Source organism: Sapajus apella, unplaced genomic scaffold (assembly GCF_009761245.1).
Source record: "Sapajus apella isolate SASKATOON/1434 unplaced genomic scaffold, GSC_monkey_1.0 scaffold14, whole genome shotgun sequence".
In the NCBI taxonomy this organism is placed as follows: Eukaryota; Metazoa; Chordata; class Mammalia; order Primates; family Cebidae; genus Sapajus; species Sapajus apella.
In genome coordinates, this window is record NW_022436954.1 from 2,468,986 (window position 1) to 2,488,536 (window position 19,551).

Genomic DNA, 19,551 nt, shown 5'->3' on the forward strand with positions numbered 1-19,551 from the left:
ACTGTACTGAATGTGAAAACGGAATGGTGGCTTCTACTGAATGCATGTAGCTTTGCACCACTGTAATGTCAAAAAATCATGATGTCAAACCACTGGGAGTTGGGGACAGTCTCTATTTATATGAAGTTTCCAGAAAAGGTAAATTTATAGGGACAGAAAGCTGATCGGTGACTGCCTGGGGCTGAGGGCAGGAGTAGAGGTTAATTGCAGACCAGCACTCAGCACTAGGGATGGGTGGGGGTGGGTGGCCCAGCCCCTTGTTATACTAACACTGTCGAATCTGAATCGTACACTTACAATGAGTGCATTGTTTTTTGTTTTTTTTTTAAATAAATAAAGGCGGGGGTTTCACCATGTTGGTCAGGCTAGTCTTGAACTCCCGACCTCAGGTGATCCGCCCGCCTTGGCCTCCAAAGTGCCTGGATTACAGGCCTGAGCCACCACGCCTGGCCCAATGAGTGCATTCTATGGCAAGACAATTACACCTCAATAAAGTTGCACAACCAAACAGCTGGCCAACGGCCAGGGGAGGTCGTGAGCTACGGAGATTGAGAGCTACAGCTCCAGGGCAGAAGGCCAGAAGCCAAAACCAGAGCTAAGTGAGGGAGAGAAGTAATTCACATCCCGTGTAATGAAGAACTGGCCCCGATCTGCCCGCTCACACAAGAGGGTGCTTCCCCACTCCTGCTTTTCCCGCAGGCAAAGAAGTTTCCAGACCAAATAAGGCTACAGCTTTTGCCATACTCCCAGCAGTGACTGCAATTCCTTTTAAGTGCCAGGGTTACAACGTGGGCCTGAAACCTCCCAAAGCAGCTCGGTGCCCATCAGCCCACTCCGGGATACCTCCTGGTAGCTCCAAACAAACCAAGGTAAACAGAGCAGGCCTGCCCTCGGCCCGCCCAGCAGGGACGGGGAGCGAGCTGTGTCAGGTGCAAGGAAGCCAGGCAGACCCACATTGGGGGACCCACAACTTCCACAGAAGCTGACGGGCAGGCTCCCAGGGCCTGGGTACTCTCGCCCCCGTCTCTGGTAGGAAAGGCCATTTGCTGATCCCCTGCTATGAGTGCATGTGCCATCTCGTCCCTCTCCACTGCTGCTCTGCGAGATGACGAGGAGGAGGGCAGCACGTTTAACAGGCACCAGGCACCGTGCCCAAGGCCTTGTGTTTGATCATTTCGTCTTCACAGCTACCCTGAGACAGGTCCTGCTACTTCCCCATTTTACAGAGGAGGAAACTGAGGCCCCAAGACATGCAGCCCATCCCAAGTAAACTTGGGAGCAAATCCCAGGGCTGGCAGGGGTTCCCCCTGTGCCCACTGCCCTGCCCAGCATCCCCGGAAAGGAGCACACTCCGGGGCTGCCTCAGGGGGGCCCACGGGGGGAGGTGGGCAGTTCTCCCTGGAAGGGAGTCCTCAGCTCCTCGAGGTTCTGGTCCAGGTGGGCTATGGCCTGCAGCTACTGTCGGCAGGACCACACCTGCTGGTCAGGGAGACGTTTGGCTTAAGATATTTTTTCCCTTTTTTTTGGACTACCTCCAGGCCAAACTGCAGGGTGTTTTTCAAACAACCAGCTACAAACATTTTCCTAACAAGGTCTCCTGGGATGAGAAATGGAAACTTTGTGTCGCAACCTTCGGCCCTGGCATTTTGACAATGCACTACCCAGGGCTGTGGTGGTCAGCGGTGGAAGGAAACGCACTCCGTGCAGGGGGCTGCGGGGCGCAGCTGGGGGACCACAAACCCGGACCCAGGCCCTGCAAGGGCGCGAAGCCGCACACTTCACTTCTTCCGCTTCCCAGCATAGCTGGTGCCGCAGCAACCGTTCCCATCCTGCTTCACAGATGCACAAACAGGCTCAGAAAGGGGAGGTGACTTGCTGAGGCCACACCTCAGTGGATGGTGGTGTCAGCTGGTGTTCAGACTCAGGTCCCTCCAGTTCCAGAGCTTCCACTCTACAGCTGGCACTGGCTGCCTTCCTCTACTTCAAGTTCCTCCACAGGGCTTGGATTCCAATCCTGCCTTCTCTTTATTTTTATTTTTTAAAATTTATTTACCAGAGGAAAGCACGAGCGGAATCCTGCCTTCTCTAATGAGCAGGGTTACATGAATTCCACGCTGCCTCCAGGCTGGGAGAGGTATACCCAATGAGATACACAGATGTGGGCATGACTGGGTCAGCAGATTCTTTGGTAGCAAGTGACAAAAACCCAAGGCAGATTTCTTCAGCTAAAAAAGGGGATTTACTAGTTCAGGACAGCAGGAAGAATAGGGTGGAGGTCAGGCATGGCTACATCCAGCTGCTCAAACACGGTCATCAGGTCACTCTCCCACGCCCATTTTTGGGTCTGTTTCTCTTTGGCCTCCTTCTCTCCTGCAGACAGGCTACCTGGGAGGCAGGGAGTGTGGCTGTCGGCTGTCTCCCTTGAAAAGCCAGCATCTTTCAGCATCCGTGTCAACCCTGGGGCAGGACTGTGGTTGGCTGTTTGGTTTCTGGCCCATCCCTGAACTCGGCCTCCCTGTGGCCAGGGGTTGAAGCTTAGAACCAAAAAGTCAGGGAGCTGAAGCAGGCACACACCTGCCGCAGAGGAAGAACACCTCCCTGTGTACTGTGTCAACCGGTGAGAACTTCCAGCGGTGCTCTCACTCCCACCCAGAGCATCCATTTACATACACGCCTCCCACAGCGAGGGGTCAAGGAGCGTGAGAAACGGAACCCTCTGGCACTGCGCTCTGCACTTATGGAAGTAACCGGATGACCTCTGCCACACTTGATGCAAAATGCAGTAGAGTCCTGGTCCCCTTCCCAAGCAATTCCATCCAAAAGCCATTTGACAGGAGCAGGCAAGGAAGGCGTCCAGGACGGGGGGGGGGGGGGGCCCTAGTGGCCCAGGGTGAGGCGTCAGCCCAGGTGGGTGGGGAGGCTGGCCCAGCACCAGCAAGAACAGGGCTGTCAAAGCACGCAGGCCTGGCCCGAGCACACACTAGCTGAATTCGCTGCCTAAGTGGCCACTGGGGGACAGCCACCCTGGTGCAGGTTGGGTGCGCCAAACCTCACTCCAAAGGCCACCCGGGACATAAGGACACAATGGGGGTTTGAGGAGAGAGGGCTGAGCCTGCGCCCGGAGAGTCTGCCATGGGGAGGTCAGAGGGAGAGGGGGCTTGAGAGAGTCCACAGGGAGGGCACAGCTGCTGAGCAGAACAGGCCAAGGGCGCCCCTTAGGCCTGCAGAGACACACTGGGACCGTGTACAACGTTTTCATTTAATTTTTAAATAATTTATATCCTCCTGAAACAAACCCTGAGGCTAAGGTATATCCGTCTGAAGTTCTTGGAAACAGAAGAGTTGGCAAAGGGCACTGGAGGAGACCAGCGGCTCTGGGTTGGTAAGTGCTGATGGCGCTGATGCCGTTGTGGGGCGTTCCCAGGACAGCCACAGGGATGGCCTTCTCGCCTGGTCCCCATGGCAAGGCACAGCGAGGGGGGGCTGGCACAGGCCAGAGAGAGGTGCAGAGGCCAGAAAGAGGTGCCCCAGACTCACAGGAGCCCTGCGGGGACAGGGAGGGGAATGCTGCAGTCACCAGTGAACAGCAGACAGAAGGAAAGTGGCCCCAGCAGCTGGCCCTGTGGGAACGTGCAAGCCAAACTCCGCTCCCGCGCCCGTCCCAGAACCCGCCTGAGCACCACTGGCCGAGTCTGGTTTCTTGTTTCCTCCCAGCACCCATATCCTGATGGCCTGAGCTGGCAAGTCCCAGACATCCGAGGAGTGACTTCAATAGCCTGACGCCCTGGATATTCCCCAAGGGACCGGAACCCTCCCCAGGATCCAGATGCTGAGATGTGGGATTTGACCGGGAGTGAGGGGAAGGGACACGCACTTCCCGAGCCTCACCTACACAAGCACTGTTGCCCCCAGATGCTTTTCTCCACATTGTGACATGGGAAAAGCTCACTCCTGGGGTCCAAAACCCAACCTTCCCCCACAGGCCCCTCTGCTCCTCCATGGCCCTGCTGGAGGCGGAGCGTGCTCTGATGGTGTCCTGGGCTGGCACGGAGAGAGCTCCACGGGACAGGTGAGGATGCGGCCGGTCATGTCCCCCTCTCCTTCCTCCGGCTGGTCCTCTGGCTGCTGAGCTCGCCCAGCTTCTTATCCAGCCTCCTCTGCAGCTGGGCCCTCTTGGCTGGGTCGAGGGACTTGTCCTTGGTCCCACTGCCAGCATAGAGGACCCCCTCCCGGCTGATCCTCTGCCGGGCGTGGGCACGAGCCCTCTCGCCGCAGCCATGGATCTGGGGAGGACACAAGAATCAGTGCTGGGCTCACAGGGGCAGGGAGGCAGGCCCTGCAGCGCTGCCTGTCAAAGAGCTGGAGGGCCACCGGCGTCCCAACAGAGGACCAGTCCTCCCCGCCATGTCGATCCTTCACCCTTCAGGCTGCTTGGCAGGAAGGGGGTGGGTGGCACGCGAGGGCTCTGCACCCTGGTGTGGCTGGAGGCGGAAGCCCCCCGAGTGCACACTCAGGAAATGGCACCACCCTGACTGACCGACCACACAGCTCTGCAGCCACTTCCTGCTGCTGCCCAGCCTCCGTTTAACCCGCACTACAGCTAAAACTGGTAACATCACAGCCCTGTCGACGCCCTCCAGGGTGCCCCACTGCTTTCAGGACAGGCCTGACTCCTCCAGGCAGCTCTCCAGGTCTTGCCCAGCCTCGACTCTACCCATCCTGCCTCACACTTTTCCCAACTCCCTGACTGTGCCCGGGGCCTTAGGCATGCTCTAAGGGTGAACAGCCTGCCCGCCTACCCGCCATCGCCCTGTCCTCCCCAGCCCAGCTCCCACCTTCTGTCCCATAGGTCTCAGCCTCTGTGTTACTTCCTCCAGGAAGCCCACCCTGACTGCTGCATCTGGGTGGGTGTCCCTGCTGCCACCCTGGCCCTAGGTTTCCTTCCTCGGAGCACTCAGCACCTGGTACTGTATGTTGGTCTCTTACTCAGATCCCCCACCAGGCCCAGCATCCTCCAGGGCAGAGACGAGGCTGGCTCAGATCCCCGCTTCCCACAGGCACCCCCACACCAGGCCCGGAGGGTTGTCACCAACCCAGGCTCAAGGAGTGAATGACACAGCAGCCAGGCCGCAGCCAGCTCAGACTACATGCTGGAGCTCTGCCTCCACCTCCCCTATGCCACATGGACCAGTTTAGGCCACGGACAGAACTCAAAGACACTGAGACAATTCCGTCTCCCCAGAATCCCCACTAACGAGGCCGCAGCTCGGCAAAGTAAGGCATCTTGTTTGCTTATGCCCTCAGGTGCCCGGAACAGACCATGCACCAGTGTCTGCTTTCCATTGCTTAAGGTATCTGGAGCTCGCAATGGGCTAACTTTTCCATCTGAATCAAGTCTGCCCAAGGTCTGCTCCCTGGAGACGGAACCCACCACCCTCCCCACTGTCTGACCCCCAGGAGGGGAGGCCAACATACCTCGGGCAGGTGGTGGCTGAGGCAGTAGCGGCGGCCACAGAGATGGCAGAACTGGCCCAGGGTCGTGACACTGGCTGTGCACTTGGCAAAGCCACAAGTGTTATCAGCCTTAATGGCAGCTGAAACCAGGGCTTCGAAGTCCTCCTCTGTGGGCAGCTCTATGGCTGGGTGTCCTGGAGAAGACCCGTGTCACTCAGGCAAACGGAAAGACAGCAGTGCCATACCTGGCCCCTCATTTAAGGTGATTTTTTTTTTTTTTTTTTGAGACAGCCTCGCTCTGTCGCCCAGGCTGGAGTCCAGTGGCACAATTTCAGCTCACTACAACTTCTTCCTCCCAGGTTCAAGCAATTCTCCTGTCTCAGCCTCCCGAGCAACTGGTACTACAGGCGCACACCACCACGCCTGGCTAATTTTGTATTTTTAGTAGAGATGGGGTTGCGCCACATTGGCCAGGATGGTCTCGAACTCCTGACCTCGTGATCTGCCTGCCTCGGCCTCCCAAAGGGCTAGAATTACAGGCATGAGCCACTGAAGCTGGCCTTCGTTTAAGGTTTTAAAAGCAACTCATGGCTGAGCACGGTGGCTCACACCTGTAATCCAAGCTTTTTGGGAGGCTGAGGTGGGAGGGCTGCTTGAGGCTGAGAGTTCAAAACTGGCCTGGGCAACACAGTGAGACCCGTCTCCATTAATTCTAAAAAAAAAAAAAAAATTAAAAGGCAGTTCCTGTCTCTTCCCTCTGCAGTGCCTAGGGGCTATGCTCTAGCACAAAGCAGGGTAGCTGCTCAGGAAAGGTCTGGGGCATGAATCCCTCTGAGCCCCAGGCTCTGGGAGGCCCCTTTCAAGCGATGTGCTGTTCTTGTGCAGCGCATCAGGAATTCCTGCCTGATCTTGCAGAGGAAAAAAACGGCAGTAGCAGGAACTCCCCCCAGACTGACCAGGTCTACGAGCTCTGCCAGCACACACCTGGCCAACTCCCAGTGCACGGCTGGCCAGCTCCAGCAGGGTGGGCACCACGCAGGACGCGGCAAACGGAGCAGAGCCCACCCGGACTCCGCATGGCCCAGGGGCGAGAATGGTTTTGTCTGAGCCGGCCCCTGTGGTTCTGAGCACTTTGCCCAGGACGACTTTCAGACATAGTGCGCCCTGTTGCTGTGCAAGACCCCACCTTCCAGGGCCACCCGCAGTTCGGGAACCCGTGATCGCCCCATCCCGAGGGGCTCCAGGGACTGTCCACCTTTGCTCTCCCAGGCCCCTCACGCTGCCTACTTGCTGAGCCCTGCACAGGCTCTGGGACAAGAAGGTGCCTGTGACCTGATCCCAGACCCAAGGGAGCCCAGACCGAGCTGGGAGTCGCATGACTGAAAATAAAGGTAAAATGACACAGGTGTGACCCTGCCGGGAGGAAGCCCTTCCGTTGATGGTGGCAGGTGAGTTCCAAGTGGGGCCAGCACCCCAGTGAAGGACGCTGCCCCATGTTCTTATTAGTTGACTTACCTTTGGCTTTTTTCTTTTTCTTTTCTGGAAGTTTCTGCTGCCCCGAGGCCAGCTGCTCCTTGCTGGAGGGCTGCCCCTGCGAGCCCCTGACCCTCTGCAGTCTCTCCAGGTGCAGCGTCCTCAGGTCTGGCTGCTCTGGGCCATGCTGCTCCCTAGGAGGCTGCTTCGTCTGCACAGGGCTAGGGGGCACCGGCTGGAGAGGGGCTGGGCTGCCAGTTCCTGCCAGGAATCCCAGGGCTGCCGGGGGTCCTGGAACTGCTGGGGGTCGTGGGGCTGGCGGGACCCTCTTGCTCACAGTGATGAACCTCCTCTTCCCTTCCCCGGAGCTGTCATGCCTCAGCCCGTGCTCCTCGGCTATTTGGTGGACCCGCAGCCTGTCGTGGGAATTGAGGGAAGGAGGAAACTCCAACTGCATCTTCTCACTGGCCAAGAACTCCGCTATCAAGGCCTGGAAGTGGTCCATGCCGTCTTGGCTCTCCACTCCCTCCGGGCTGCCTCCAGTGAGACTGGGCTGAAATGGGGCTTCCGAGCCCAGAGGCTTCCCGGCTGGCTTCTTCCGGCTGCGTCTGGCAGCTGCTGCAGCCTCTCGGCCTCCCTCCTGCCACTGACTTCCATTCCTAGTGGACGCGGCACAACCGTGGGTCTTGGTGGCAGCGTGGCTGGGACCCTGGGAGCTCTCGTGGGAATAGTTTTCCGGGACGATATCGTCAAGATACTCAAAGGCCGTGCGTACTTCCCCATGCTGGGTGAAATACTCCACCAGGGTCTTCAAAAATGCATGGTTGTTGACGGTACGGGAGTCACAGATGACCGCCACGTGGCGCCGGGCACGGGTGACGGCCACGTTGATCCTCCGGTCCTCAGCAAGAAAACCAACCTCACCTACAAAGGGCCAGAGGGTAGGTCTCAGAGTAAGAAAGAGTCAGGCTCCTACGCCCTTTTCAGTAACCACCACCAGAAGTGTGGCCCCCCTGTGCCGTGGCCCACCCTCCACACGGCTGCCCAGCCACGCATGGCACCATGATGCCACGTCTGCCCTGGCATCTGGCTGCTGCAGCTGACCAAGTGAAGCTCTGGGGAACCCGACTGGGTTCTGTTGCTCCTTTCTTTCTGCCTAAGCCCAGCCTCAGGGGCCGCCTGGGGAGTGGCTAACAGCTGGCACCAGGGAGAAAGCGCAAGAAACCTTCCAGCATCTTCCCGTCTTTTCCCCACAGCTTATAGCCAGGACTCATCTGCTCTCTGCCTTCTGAGAACGTCTCACAAAACCCGTTCACTACACCTGTTTCTGGGAACAACTCTCATCCTGAAAGGAAAGCCCACAAACCACAGCAGCACAGAAGCCACAGCACGACCGCCACGCCCTGCGGCGCTGCGCACTGAGGCTAAAAGCCAGCTCAGGGAGGACGGGGCTCCGCCTCCTCAGCAGGACATCCTGGCCATTCCAGCCTACCTTGCACCCCCAGCTGCCACCCCTGCCACTTGCTCCCTGACCACACACTCATGCCTCTGGGCCTCTGCAGAGTCTGCTCCCTCTACTTTGCCTGATGTGAGCTTACTGAGGACAGAAGCTGCTCCATGCCCACACCACCAGCAACCTGTATGGCACCAGTAGATACCCAATATGCCCCTGCATCAATAAATTCACTTCTGTGCTGTCCCCAAAGGGCTCTGACAAGGGTCCATACCTTTCCTGTTGGACCTGACGAAGGACAGTATCACGGCCTCCTTCTCTCGGCCTTGGAAGCCATCCACAGACTTGATTTCAAGCTCAGGGTGCCTGTGCGCAAGGCTCTGTCTGAGCAGGTCCACCTGAAACACCAGCCAGATTATGGCCTCCTCACCCCAATGCCAGTGCGCCAAGACCCTGCCCTTCAGCTCAGCACAGGGCCTTGCGCTGCTCAACAGCCAGGACCCAGGAAGGGAGCCTGCAGGGGCCCTGTGGGGAAAGCCTGAGCCCAGCCTCCTCACAGACACGCATGCACGCCAAACACGACACCCCGTCCCTGGCATTTCAGCATTTCTGTGGGCTCATGACAGCCCTATGTGTGACGCCCACACACCAGGAAGGGGTGACGGCCACTTCCAGAGACCCTCCCCATACTTCAGCAGGTACATTTTTCTACAAAACAAGAGACAGAGGGGAACACGACCTGAGCCAGACCAACAAGGTTCAAGGCTGAGGCTCCTGTGGGAAATGCTGGGAAAGGCCAGGCTGTTCCACCAGGGCTGCCTGTGGAAGGGCTGGGTCCGCCGACGCTGCCAGGGCCACCCGGGAAATCTGGCCAGAACACGAAGCCAGTGCAGAAGACGGGGCACTGGGCAGGGTGGGTGGGGCGGGGCCCGTGCCCACATCATCTGGGCCCTGGATCCAGTCACAATGAGGTCAGCCCTAGCCCTGAACTTTCAGTCACCACGGCCAACAGATCCTCTTTTCCTTTCAGCCTCTCGGTGTGTGAGCCCTGCCGCTCTGTAGAGGGAGAAAAGGGGCCCCCTGCACCTGGAGGTTGTACGGCGAGACCACGGCAATTTCACGGGCTGGAACACCGGCGTCCACCAGAGCCTGGATGTGCAAACTGACGAGGCGGACTTCGCCTGGAAGGAAACAGAGGGCTGGTGCGCAGCGCAGGGCACCCTGGGCTGGCATCCACTGTAACGTGTGTTTTGGGCACCTTTCTATCATGGCCAGCTGGTCCTACACTGTGCCCCTGGTGGCTGACTTCCTGGCAGCTAATCATCTGTGTGCCAGGCCCCAGGACCAGCCATGCCCAGCTAACGAATTTCACATCAACAATGAAGGCCTTTTGAGTTGTATGGCTGTGCATCCTGTTCAACTTGGAACCGGGGAGACAGTGGTGTCGGCTGAGCAAGGCATTTTCCCATCGCCAGGCCAGCCAGGTGGAGCTGGGACACCATTCAGGGAGGGCCGTGAAACGCTCTCAGGCGCACCTCACCCAGTAGCGGCCTGCTCACCCTGAGAACAAGTTGCTGCTCAGTCTCTTGGAGTGTAGAGCTCCAAACCTTTCACGTCATCAGTAACTCAGCTCCTCCGGAATTGTGCAACTTAAGCACCTTTTATTTTTAAAGAGCTTGAGGTATGTTTAAACAAGAAAGCGGGCCATCCCGAGCAAGCTCACCAGGGTTCCCTTTGGACTGTTCGCTGTCCTCTTCCAGCTCAAACAGCCCGCAGCCGGCGGTGTCCACCAGGAGCAGGGGCAGGCCCGTCTCCTCCGTGGCAGCCACACCTGGGAGGTCCCTGGCACACAGGCAGAGGGAGCACATCAGTGGAAGCACAGCACGGCACTGAGGCTCCACCTGACAGAGCCGACCCTCCCATGAGGAGAAGGCTAAGGCAGGGGAGGACGATAGGCACATCAGGGCATCAGCTGGGAGGGAGTGGCCCGACCCAGCTCTCCAGGCCAGCTCTCTTCCAAAAAGCCAGCCTCAGAGTCGACTTTCACGTGGAAAGCTTCACTTTAGCTTGCTGCGTAGAAACAGGTGACGTACAGAATTAGCCAGGGGAGAAGGATGGGGCAGGGGTTGGGGCCGAGCTACTCACCTCAGGAGGTGCCCCGCCACAGAAGGGTGGGCTGTGAGCTGCCCGAGGTACATGGCCTCCGAGGCCCAGCGCATGATGGCCTGGTGCATACGGTACTGCACGGTCAGCGTCCGCACCACCCTCACGCCATATTCATCGGCCAGGCGCTCCATCAGGCTGAGCGACAGTCCCGCCAGCGCAGCCCTGCGCCCAAGAGGGAGAAACAGGGAAGGCAAGCCTGAGTCCCAGAGTCCAGGCCCCAAACCTCAGGACCCGACTCTCCTCTGGGTTCTGACCCAGAAGTCACCAGTGGGTGCGGTCGGTATCACGGCCCCAAGGGTACTTAACATCCAGTCGCCAAGACCTGTGAATATTCCCTGACGAGACAACAGGGACACTGCAGCTGAGAAGCAGCTAAGGATGCTGGGACGGGGAGGAGACCTGGATGACCTGGGTGACAACCCAAGGCTCTTATAAGAGGGGCACAGGAGGGTCAGGGTCAGAGTCAGAGAAGGCCACTCCTGGGAGAGATGTGAAGACGCTACGCTGCTGGCTTTGTAGATGGAGGAAAGGACAAGTCAAGAAACAGCCTCCAGGACTGGAAAAGACCAGGAAACGGATTTTCCCCTGGACCCTGGTTCCAGAAGAACCAACCCTACCCACACCTCGACTGTGACCAGGTGAGACTGACCTCCAGAACTGTTGTTTGCTAAGTCTGCTGTTTTGAGCCACTAAGTCTGTGGTCATTTGTCACAGCCACAATAGAGAATGGACACTCCAACGTGCTCCAGCTGTGAGCAGTCCACTCCCACCGAGAACGGCTGCCCCCGCTGGCACTGCCCAGGCTCCAGGCCCTGCTGGGTGCACCAGGTGTGGACTCAATCCCTTCATCCTGGTAACGCCTCATGAGGTGGCTACCGTTACGATTCCCATGTTACATGCAAGTAGGGCGAGACAGAGGGAAGCCGCCAGCCCACAGCTGCCCCACTAGCGAGCTGCAGAGCCGGGACCTGCCCGGGCCGCCTGGCGCCAGAGCCCACCATCTGCACCACTATGGCTCACCAACCCCACCAAAACCCTGGGGCAGTGCCCAGCTCCACTCCAGAGACCCTCCCTCTGGAAACGTACAAGACCTCTGTGATTAACCCATTTTTCATAAAAGATCTCTACTAAACATAATTAATGCCAACAGAGCAAGGACAGGAAGTGATGATCAGCACCAACTGCAAACCAAACCCAAAACCCAGCACAACGCCACCCAACTTTCCCCCGAAACCATCCTACTCTCTCCAGGAATGCAATGGGGTCCCTGCCCCAGGGCACAGTTCCAAACTTCCTCCACCCAAAGGCTTTTCAGAAGACCAAGCCCTCCTTTAGGGACGTCTGGAGAACCTCCCCTGGAAGCCGCCACTGAAGAAGCGTACTCCCACGCCTGTCCTCCCTGCTCCTAGGCAAGTTCTGATGGCAGAGGGTGCTGTCATCCTGCCGGCTGCAGCAGGGAAACGTGGCTGTGGCTACACACTCCATGGAGCCAGCGGGAGCCCTGCCCCTTCTGAGTTTGGGCGGGAGCTCTCCCAGCAGAAGTTACAGCTGCAGACCCAGGCCCCTGCCCGGGAGGGTGGGGCTACAGCCGCCCAAACTGCAGCTGTAGATTCAAGCCTCCCGGTACTCTGGGGTGAGCCAGGAACAGCCAGGATCTGCCCTTCCAGGTGCAGTGGCAGCCGCCAGACCTGTGGCTGCAGACCTGGGCCTCCAGCTCCATGAAGCAGGCAGGAGCCAGGAACATGGGGGAGCCCTGCGTCCTCCGAACTGGGGGTGCAGGAGCTCCTGGGTGCAGCCGTGGCTGCCCTCCCACTCTGCAGCTTGCACCCTCAGGCTCCCCAGGAAGGACCTCCCCACAGTCCCTGCAGGCTCAGGGGTGTCTCCTCTGGCCTCTCTTGGCTCCCAGCACCCATTCCGATCTCAGGTGGGTTGGTGCCAAGCCCTGGGACCATAAATGGCAGCAGGAGACAGACGGAGTCTCGGGTAGAAGCAGGCAGTGGAAGGCTAGGAGGGCCTGAAGGCTGGGGGTCGGGCTGCCAGTCCTGCGGACCAGAGTGGGGACTCCTGGTGCCTCTTCCAGGCCTGCCCATGGCCACCCACCCATGGCCACCCATGGGCCAACTGGCACACACTTCCTTCTCTCTGAGATCTATAAAAGCCCGGGGCTCAGCCAGAGAAGGCAAGAAGACGGCCAGAGGATGGAGAAGGCAGAGACACAACAGCGCAGAGAGGAGCTACGTTCTCTGCTGAGAGCCTCAGAGACCTGCAGAGACGTCTAGATGACTTGCCTACAGAGAGCAGCCACCCTTCTCCAGTGCCCCCTCTCTGCAGAGAGCCGAACACTCGATGGGATACGCACGCCTCTGAGCTGTCTAACACTAAATAAAACTTTCTTCACCTTTCACTTGTCTGCAGACCTCATTCTTCCTGGATGCAGGACAAGAACTGGGGCAAAGGTGCTGCAGCCACAGAGGTTTCTAGCCAGAAAAATCAACACCCCAGAGATCCTGCAACATTTCCACTCCAGATGCCGACGTTTCTCCCCCAGGCCATCCTTTCAGAGCGCTTCCCCAGCACTCCCCTGTCCCGCCATCTTCGTCTCCCACGTCTTCCTCCCAAAGCGCCCTCGAGTACCGTTTTGACACCTCTCTCTCTGAGGCACCCTGGCTTACATACCCCTGACTCCTGGGCTGCCCACTCCCCTTTGATGAGATTCTACTCAACAGGCTTTCTGTGCATCTTTTTCTGGTCCTCAGAAAACGAGAGTTTGTAGCTTCTACACACCCGCGGTGAAATAGAGAAGTGTTTCAAATGGCAGCAGAAATCAGAAGAAACCAATCTCCCGGTGGAAGTGAGAGCCGGGATACAGGCATCTCGAAGCATTTTACTCCTCAGGGATAACTTTCTGAACAGGGACTTGTTCAAAGACAGCCCACGTGCCAGGCCCTGTTCACAGGCCTCGTGTAAGGACAATCAAGGAATACCACGCAGAGGTTCATCTGGAGGGAGGGCACGCCCATCACGCCCAGGCAGGAGTGGTCCAGGCAGAGGGGCCAGCGAGGCCTGTGTGGCTGGAGCAGTGAGCACAGGGTAGTGTGGGAAGAGGTGAGGGAGGGGCCGGGGGTGGGCAGCACTTCCTCCAGCAGGACAGCCCAGGCCAGGCCACTGCATCAGGGCTCAGGTGTCTCCGCAGGGTAGAATCGTGGTTTGCTGCGTCTCTGCCCAGTGCCCTCCATCCAGGGATGTGTCTACAGATTGAAGACTAAAGAACCCACCCGCACTGTGGCCTAATCCACCCAGAGGCCAGTTAGCCTAGCCCAGGAGAACCCAAGGCTCTTGCGCAACTCTACCATCAAGCCTGCCTGGTTCGTGAGGGGATATTCAACTCAACAAGCAGGGACGCAGCACCAGAAATGTGCCAGGCCCTGCGTCCAGTTCTGAGGCTATGGAGATGAAGCGGATGTGGCCCCGCCCTCAGGGAGCGCAGGATCTCACAGATCCCACGTCGAGATGAATAGATGCAATAAGGCGGGGTGGGAGCCGTGCAGAGAAATCTTCAGAGGAGGCACCGCAGGGGCTCCTCGTGAGCCCGGAAGGTCGATATCAAGGGTGGTGGGCAGGGCAAAGAAAGGCACCTCCAGCAAAGGGGCCTTACCTGTGAGAGACGGTGGTGGGGGGCAGCTGCTTGTGATCGCCCGCCAGGATGCACTTTCCGGCCTGCAGCAGGGGGATCCAGCAGCTGGCCTCCAGGGCCTGGGCGCACTCATCAATGACCACCATGTCGAAGTGGCCCTCGGGCAGCAGCTTCAGGGGGCCATCGGCAGATGCACCTGGTGGAAAGAGGGAGCCTCAGGTGTCCAGGGGCATGGCTGCTTCCTGACGGCCGCAGCCATGCTGGAGGACATACCACCAAGCTGGGTGCTTCATAATCTAGGCTTGCATTACAACTATGTGGGATGAATTTGTATCTTATAATAAAAACTTGGCCAGGACATTTTAAAACTCATGGATCCAGCTCACCTGCATTGTAAGCAGTGAGTCCTGTGGCCACAGGCCACTCTGACTTTCAATCGGCAAAATTAATCACCCCTTTGGGGCTGTGACCCCAGCCCAAGGGATGCTGCCTTAGTTCTAAATATTGCAACTTAATCATTTTCTTTTTTTTTTTTTGAGACGGAGTTTTTTTGCTCTCGTTACCCAGGCTGGAGTGCAATGGCGCAATCTCGGCTCACCGCAACCTCCGCCTCCCAGGTTCAAGCAATTCTCCTGCCTCAGCCTCCCAAGTAGCTGGGACTACAGGCATGCGCCACCATGCCCAGCTGATTTTTGTATTTTTAGTAGAGACGGGGTTTCACCATGTTGACCAGGATGGTCTCGATCTCTTGACCTCATGATCCACCTGCCTCAGCCTCCCAAAGTGCTGGGACTACAAGCGTGAGCCACCGCGCCCGGCAACTTAATTATTTTCTAAATGTAGAAAGTGACTTTCTTGGACGTACAGAACAATCAACTGCTGAGCACTCACTCAGAAAAAAACCTCCACGTATTTGGCAACACAAACCCATTACAGCAGCTTTTCCTTCCTGGGACACGGAGCAGCAGAATGCAGAGTTGAGGCTCTGAGCAAGACTCGGGTCACACGCCAACGCCAACGCCAGCACACAGCAGGGGCCTCAGGCAAGCCTCCCACCCTGGAGCCGGTTTCCTTATCCACAAACACAGACAACACCTACATCTCGAGCGACCGTACGACAGCAGGCGATACCATACACAAAGTGCCCGGTGTGAGAAGGCAGGCTTCCATAACTGTGATCAGTATGAGTTCCCATGCTTTCTGCCTCCCGTGAGTGAATTACGCTAATGATATGTCATAAAGTCATGATGAAGACGTGCATTGAGAAATTTTCCAGGATTGACTCTTCAGAGATGGCTAGAAAAAGGACCAAGAGAGGAGACAGAACTTGGCTGGGCTTTGGATAATTAAGAGACACGTTTCGTCACAGATGCGACTTCACAGTGCAGAGAGAAACCAGACTTCGTGATGGACAAGCGCTTCCAGGAACTCACTCTAGTTCCCCAACAACCAGGAGGGAACAGAAAGAACACAAAGGCCACAAGCTGACCTTGTGGGAGTCGGGGCTGCCTCCTGATTTCCAGCAAGTGCTCTCCTTGAAGCCAGAGAAGGATGTCAGCATAGAGACTCTCACCAACTCTGAGAATTCTCTCCTCCACGAAAGCAAGACACTGGCAAATGGTCAGAATCAACTTTCTCAGAACTCTGGAAACTTGCCAAAGGCTTGCAGCAATCAGGGAAAGTGTTCATTCCAGGAAAGTGTCTGAATCCCCATCAGCATGGGAGCTCTGTAGCACTCAAACCTGCCCTATTCCCAGCCATCCCTCCTCAACCTATGGCAGCCTTGAAACCCTCAGCCTGAAGTTAGGGTGAAAACCAGCACCTGGCAGCCCCAGGATGCAGAACAGGCCTGGCATTCCACAAAGCCCCAATCCAGACATTGTGCTTATCTCATCTGTCCGGGAGTCCTCTGGTAGACCACACTCAAAAGACTTTCTCTGAGCTCACGCAGTGCAAACAGCCTTTTCCCTGGTGGTGTTTGTCAAAAACAATCAGAGGTAACTGTCGAACATCATAGCTTTCTAAGACAGGGAATAATGGCTGGAGCAAATGACAGGATAACCAAACAAAGCTTTAAGCTGGAGAATGAGATGCCTCAGGGGGCTTTGAAAAAAGTCCAACACATTCCTGGGAATCTAGAAGGCCACACACATGCACAGGGCCCAGGAAAGACCTGGGAAGGTCCTGAGTTCTCACCTGTGGCCCCCAGCTCAAGGCACTGCCCACACAGGAAGTGAAAGATGAGAGTCACTAACAGCCTGGCTCTGTGTTGGAGGTGTGTCCAAGCACACACACAGAGCTGCAAAGAATGGGGCATTTATGGCTCCAGGAGTTCAGGGCGATTTCTGTCTAATCACTAGCTGGCCACTAAGCTATATTAGACTTTAATGGCCATCGAAGACAAAAAATACAGACTTTACAGAATGAGTCCAGAAAAATCACTAAACAAACAACAAGTGGAAGCAACAACAAACCCTGGAGTGGGAAGAGACCTGACTTGCAGGGCTGCCACATTCTATTATTTAAAATGATCCATTTTCAACAAAACCACAAGGTACGTAGAGAGTCATGAAAATATGGCCAACATACAGGGGAAAAAAGGCAATCAACAGATACTTGAGGCCAGGAGCAGTGGCTAATACCTGCAATCCCAACACTTTGGAAGCCAAGGTGGGTGGATCAATTGAGTCAGGAGTTCGAGACCAGCCTGGCCAACACGGTGAAACCTCGTCTCTACTAAAAATACAAAAATTAGCTGTGTGTGGTGGTGGGTGCAGGTAATCCCAGCTACTCAGGAGGCTAAGGCAGGAGAATCACTTGAACCCGGGAGGCAGAGGTTGTGGGAGGCAGAGATTGTAGCAGGCTGAGATTGCATCACAATTACCTGGGCATGGTGGCATGCACCTGCAATCAGCTACTCAGGAGGCTGAGGCCTGAGAGTCACTTGAACCTGGGAGGCAGAGGCTGCAGTGAACCAAGATTGTGCTACTGCACTCCAGCCTGGGCAACACAGTGAGACACTGTCTCAAAAAAAAAAAAAAGAACCTGGATTCTGTTTCTTACAGCAGCCCACCAGCTGAAAGGCTGTGACAGACAGACTTGAAGGCAAGGGTGTCCAATCTTTTGGCCTCCAAGGGCCACATTAGAAGAACTGTCTTGGGTCACACATAAAATACACAAACATTAAAAATAGCTGATGAGCTTAAACACACACACACACACACACACACACACACCTTAAGAAAGTTTACAGATTTGTGTTGGGACACATTCAAAGCATCCTGGGCTATAGGCAGCCTGCAGGCCTTGGGTTGGACAAACTTGCTCTAAGGTACGCCCCAGGATCTTGGCCACTGGTGTTCACATCTTGAATAATCCCTTCCCCTCGATTGTGGGTGGGGCCTGAAACTTGCTTCTAACCCACAGAATAGGGCAAAGGTGATGAGATGTGACATCCTCGACAACATTACATAAGATGATAAATCAACATGTTAGGAGACTGTGTCTCTTGCTAGCTTTTAGAAAGCAAGCAGCCATGTTGGCGAGGCAGCTAAGAGCAGCCTCCAGCCAACACCCAGCAAGAACCCACAGTGAACTGAAAGCTGCCAACAACATGAGAAACTGTAGAATAATAAACGGTTGCTTTCAGCTGCGAAATTTGTGGTACCTGTACCGTTATCATGCAGCAACAACACAGAGGTCTCACAAACACAACAGACATTCCTAAACCCCAAAATGGAGGTTGACACGATTCCCACAACAGTCACCAGGTAAGCAGCTCTGTTAACAGGAGCACTCTCTCACAGCTACAAGAGAGAACGGGCATCCTCCACCTATGCCCAAGATAGAATGGCAGGGACTGCATTTACCCTCCCATCAGAAATAACATCCCCCCACCCAGTCACTTGAAATTTCTTTTAAATAACTGAAACCACATTTTTCAGGACTGTAGACAACAGGTAACAAAGAAAAGTAACTTTTGAGTAATGAGAGACAAAGGAGGTGAGCCCAGGGGTTGCCCAAGCTTTCGGCCTTGAGAGTTTCCAGGAGGGAGTACAGAGAAGGGGCAGCCAGGTGGAGCCCAGAAGCCTCCCTGATTTGAGAAGACAAGGCTAAGAATCCCTGGAGTTCAATGCAGGGAGAGTTTCCAGGATGAAAGGCCAAAGAGACTGCTAAACAAAGAGAAAACCCTAGAGATCTGCAGAGGAGGCCCGTGGGTACATGATCAGCACACGCTCATGAGAACTCTACTCCAGGCCTGGGAAATAATCATCCAAAACAATTAGAGAAAAGTGCCCAGTGCTCACACAATACTGGGAATAGTACCCAATCCCATCAGTCAAACTAGAAAATCTCGTGTTGCAAGGTACGCTGGGTAAACAGCTCAAAGGGTCTTACCTCAGTGCTGGGGAATGTTAACCCTAGACTAAGCACTGATCCAGACCCTAACAAATCTCAAAAGTGAGACTCAAAAGGATTAAACTGTTTAGAGGTAAATTTACTGCTTCCCAGAACCAAATGCAAGAATATTACAGGAGGCTGGGTGCAGTGGCTTAGGCCTGTAATCCCAGCACTTTTGGAGACTGAGGCAGACAGATCACTTGAGGTCAGGAGTTGGAGACCAGCCTGATCAACACGGTGAAACTCCGTCTCTAGTAAAAATACAAAAATTGGCCGGGCACGGTGGCTCACACCTGTAATCCCAGCACTTCGGGAGGCCGAGGCGGGCGGATCACGAGGTCAAGAGATCAAGACCACCCTGGCCAACACAGTGAAACCCATCTCTACTAAAAAACACAAAAATCAGCTGGGCGTGGTGGCATGCGCCTGTAGTCCCAGCTACTCGGGAGGCTGAGGCAGGAGAATGGTTTGAACCCAGGAGGCGGAGATTGAAGTGAGCAGAGATTGCGCCACTGCACTCCAGCCTGGTGCCTGGCGACAGAGCAAGACACTGTCTAAAAAAAAAAAAAAAAATTAGCCGGGCATGGTGGTGCGTGCCCGCAGTCCCAGCTACTCAGGAGACTGAGTCAAGAGAATTGCTTGAATCCAGGAGGCAGAGGTTGCAGTGAGCCAAGATCACACCACTGCACTCCAGTCTGGGCAACGGAGCAAGACCCTGTCTCAAAAAAATTTAAAAAATTACAGGAATACAAAACTATTCAATATTCAGCATGCAACAACACAAAACCCCCAATGTCTGGTATCCAAACAAACATTAGCAGGCACGCAAAGAGGTAGGAAAACACAACCACACGCAGGGAACAGTTCATCGAAAGAGACCACAAATGACATCGATGATCGAAAGAATAGTCCAGAACATTAAAAAGAGTTATTACAGTTGTATTCCAAATGTTCAAAAAATTAAATAAGG

At 55.8% G+C, this 19,551-nt stretch overlaps 1 protein-coding gene across 1 annotated transcript in view; it reads right to left on the reverse strand.

Moving 5' to 3' along the window:
* Positions 1-1,518: 1,518 nt before the first annotated feature.
* IGHMBP2 (immunoglobulin mu DNA binding protein 2) overlaps positions 1,519-19,551 on the reverse strand; it is a 35,255-nt gene continuing 17,222 nt past the window's right edge. Inside the window, exons 8-15 of the mRNA XM_032282545.1 lie at positions 14,202-14,376; positions 10,526-10,708; positions 10,104-10,222; positions 9,467-9,561; positions 8,655-8,778; positions 6,970-7,851; positions 5,476-5,648; positions 1,519-4,283 (exon numbers count right to left, since the gene is read on the reverse strand). Coding sequence (XP_032138436.1) covers positions 4,086-4,283; positions 5,476-5,648; positions 6,970-7,851; positions 8,655-8,778; positions 9,467-9,561; positions 10,104-10,222; positions 10,526-10,708; positions 14,202-14,376 — 1,949 coding nt within the window. The 3' untranslated portion in view covers positions 1,519-4,085. The remainder of the gene's footprint in view (positions 4,284-5,475; positions 5,649-6,969; positions 7,852-8,654; positions 8,779-9,466; positions 9,562-10,103; positions 10,223-10,525; positions 10,709-14,201; positions 14,377-19,551) is intronic.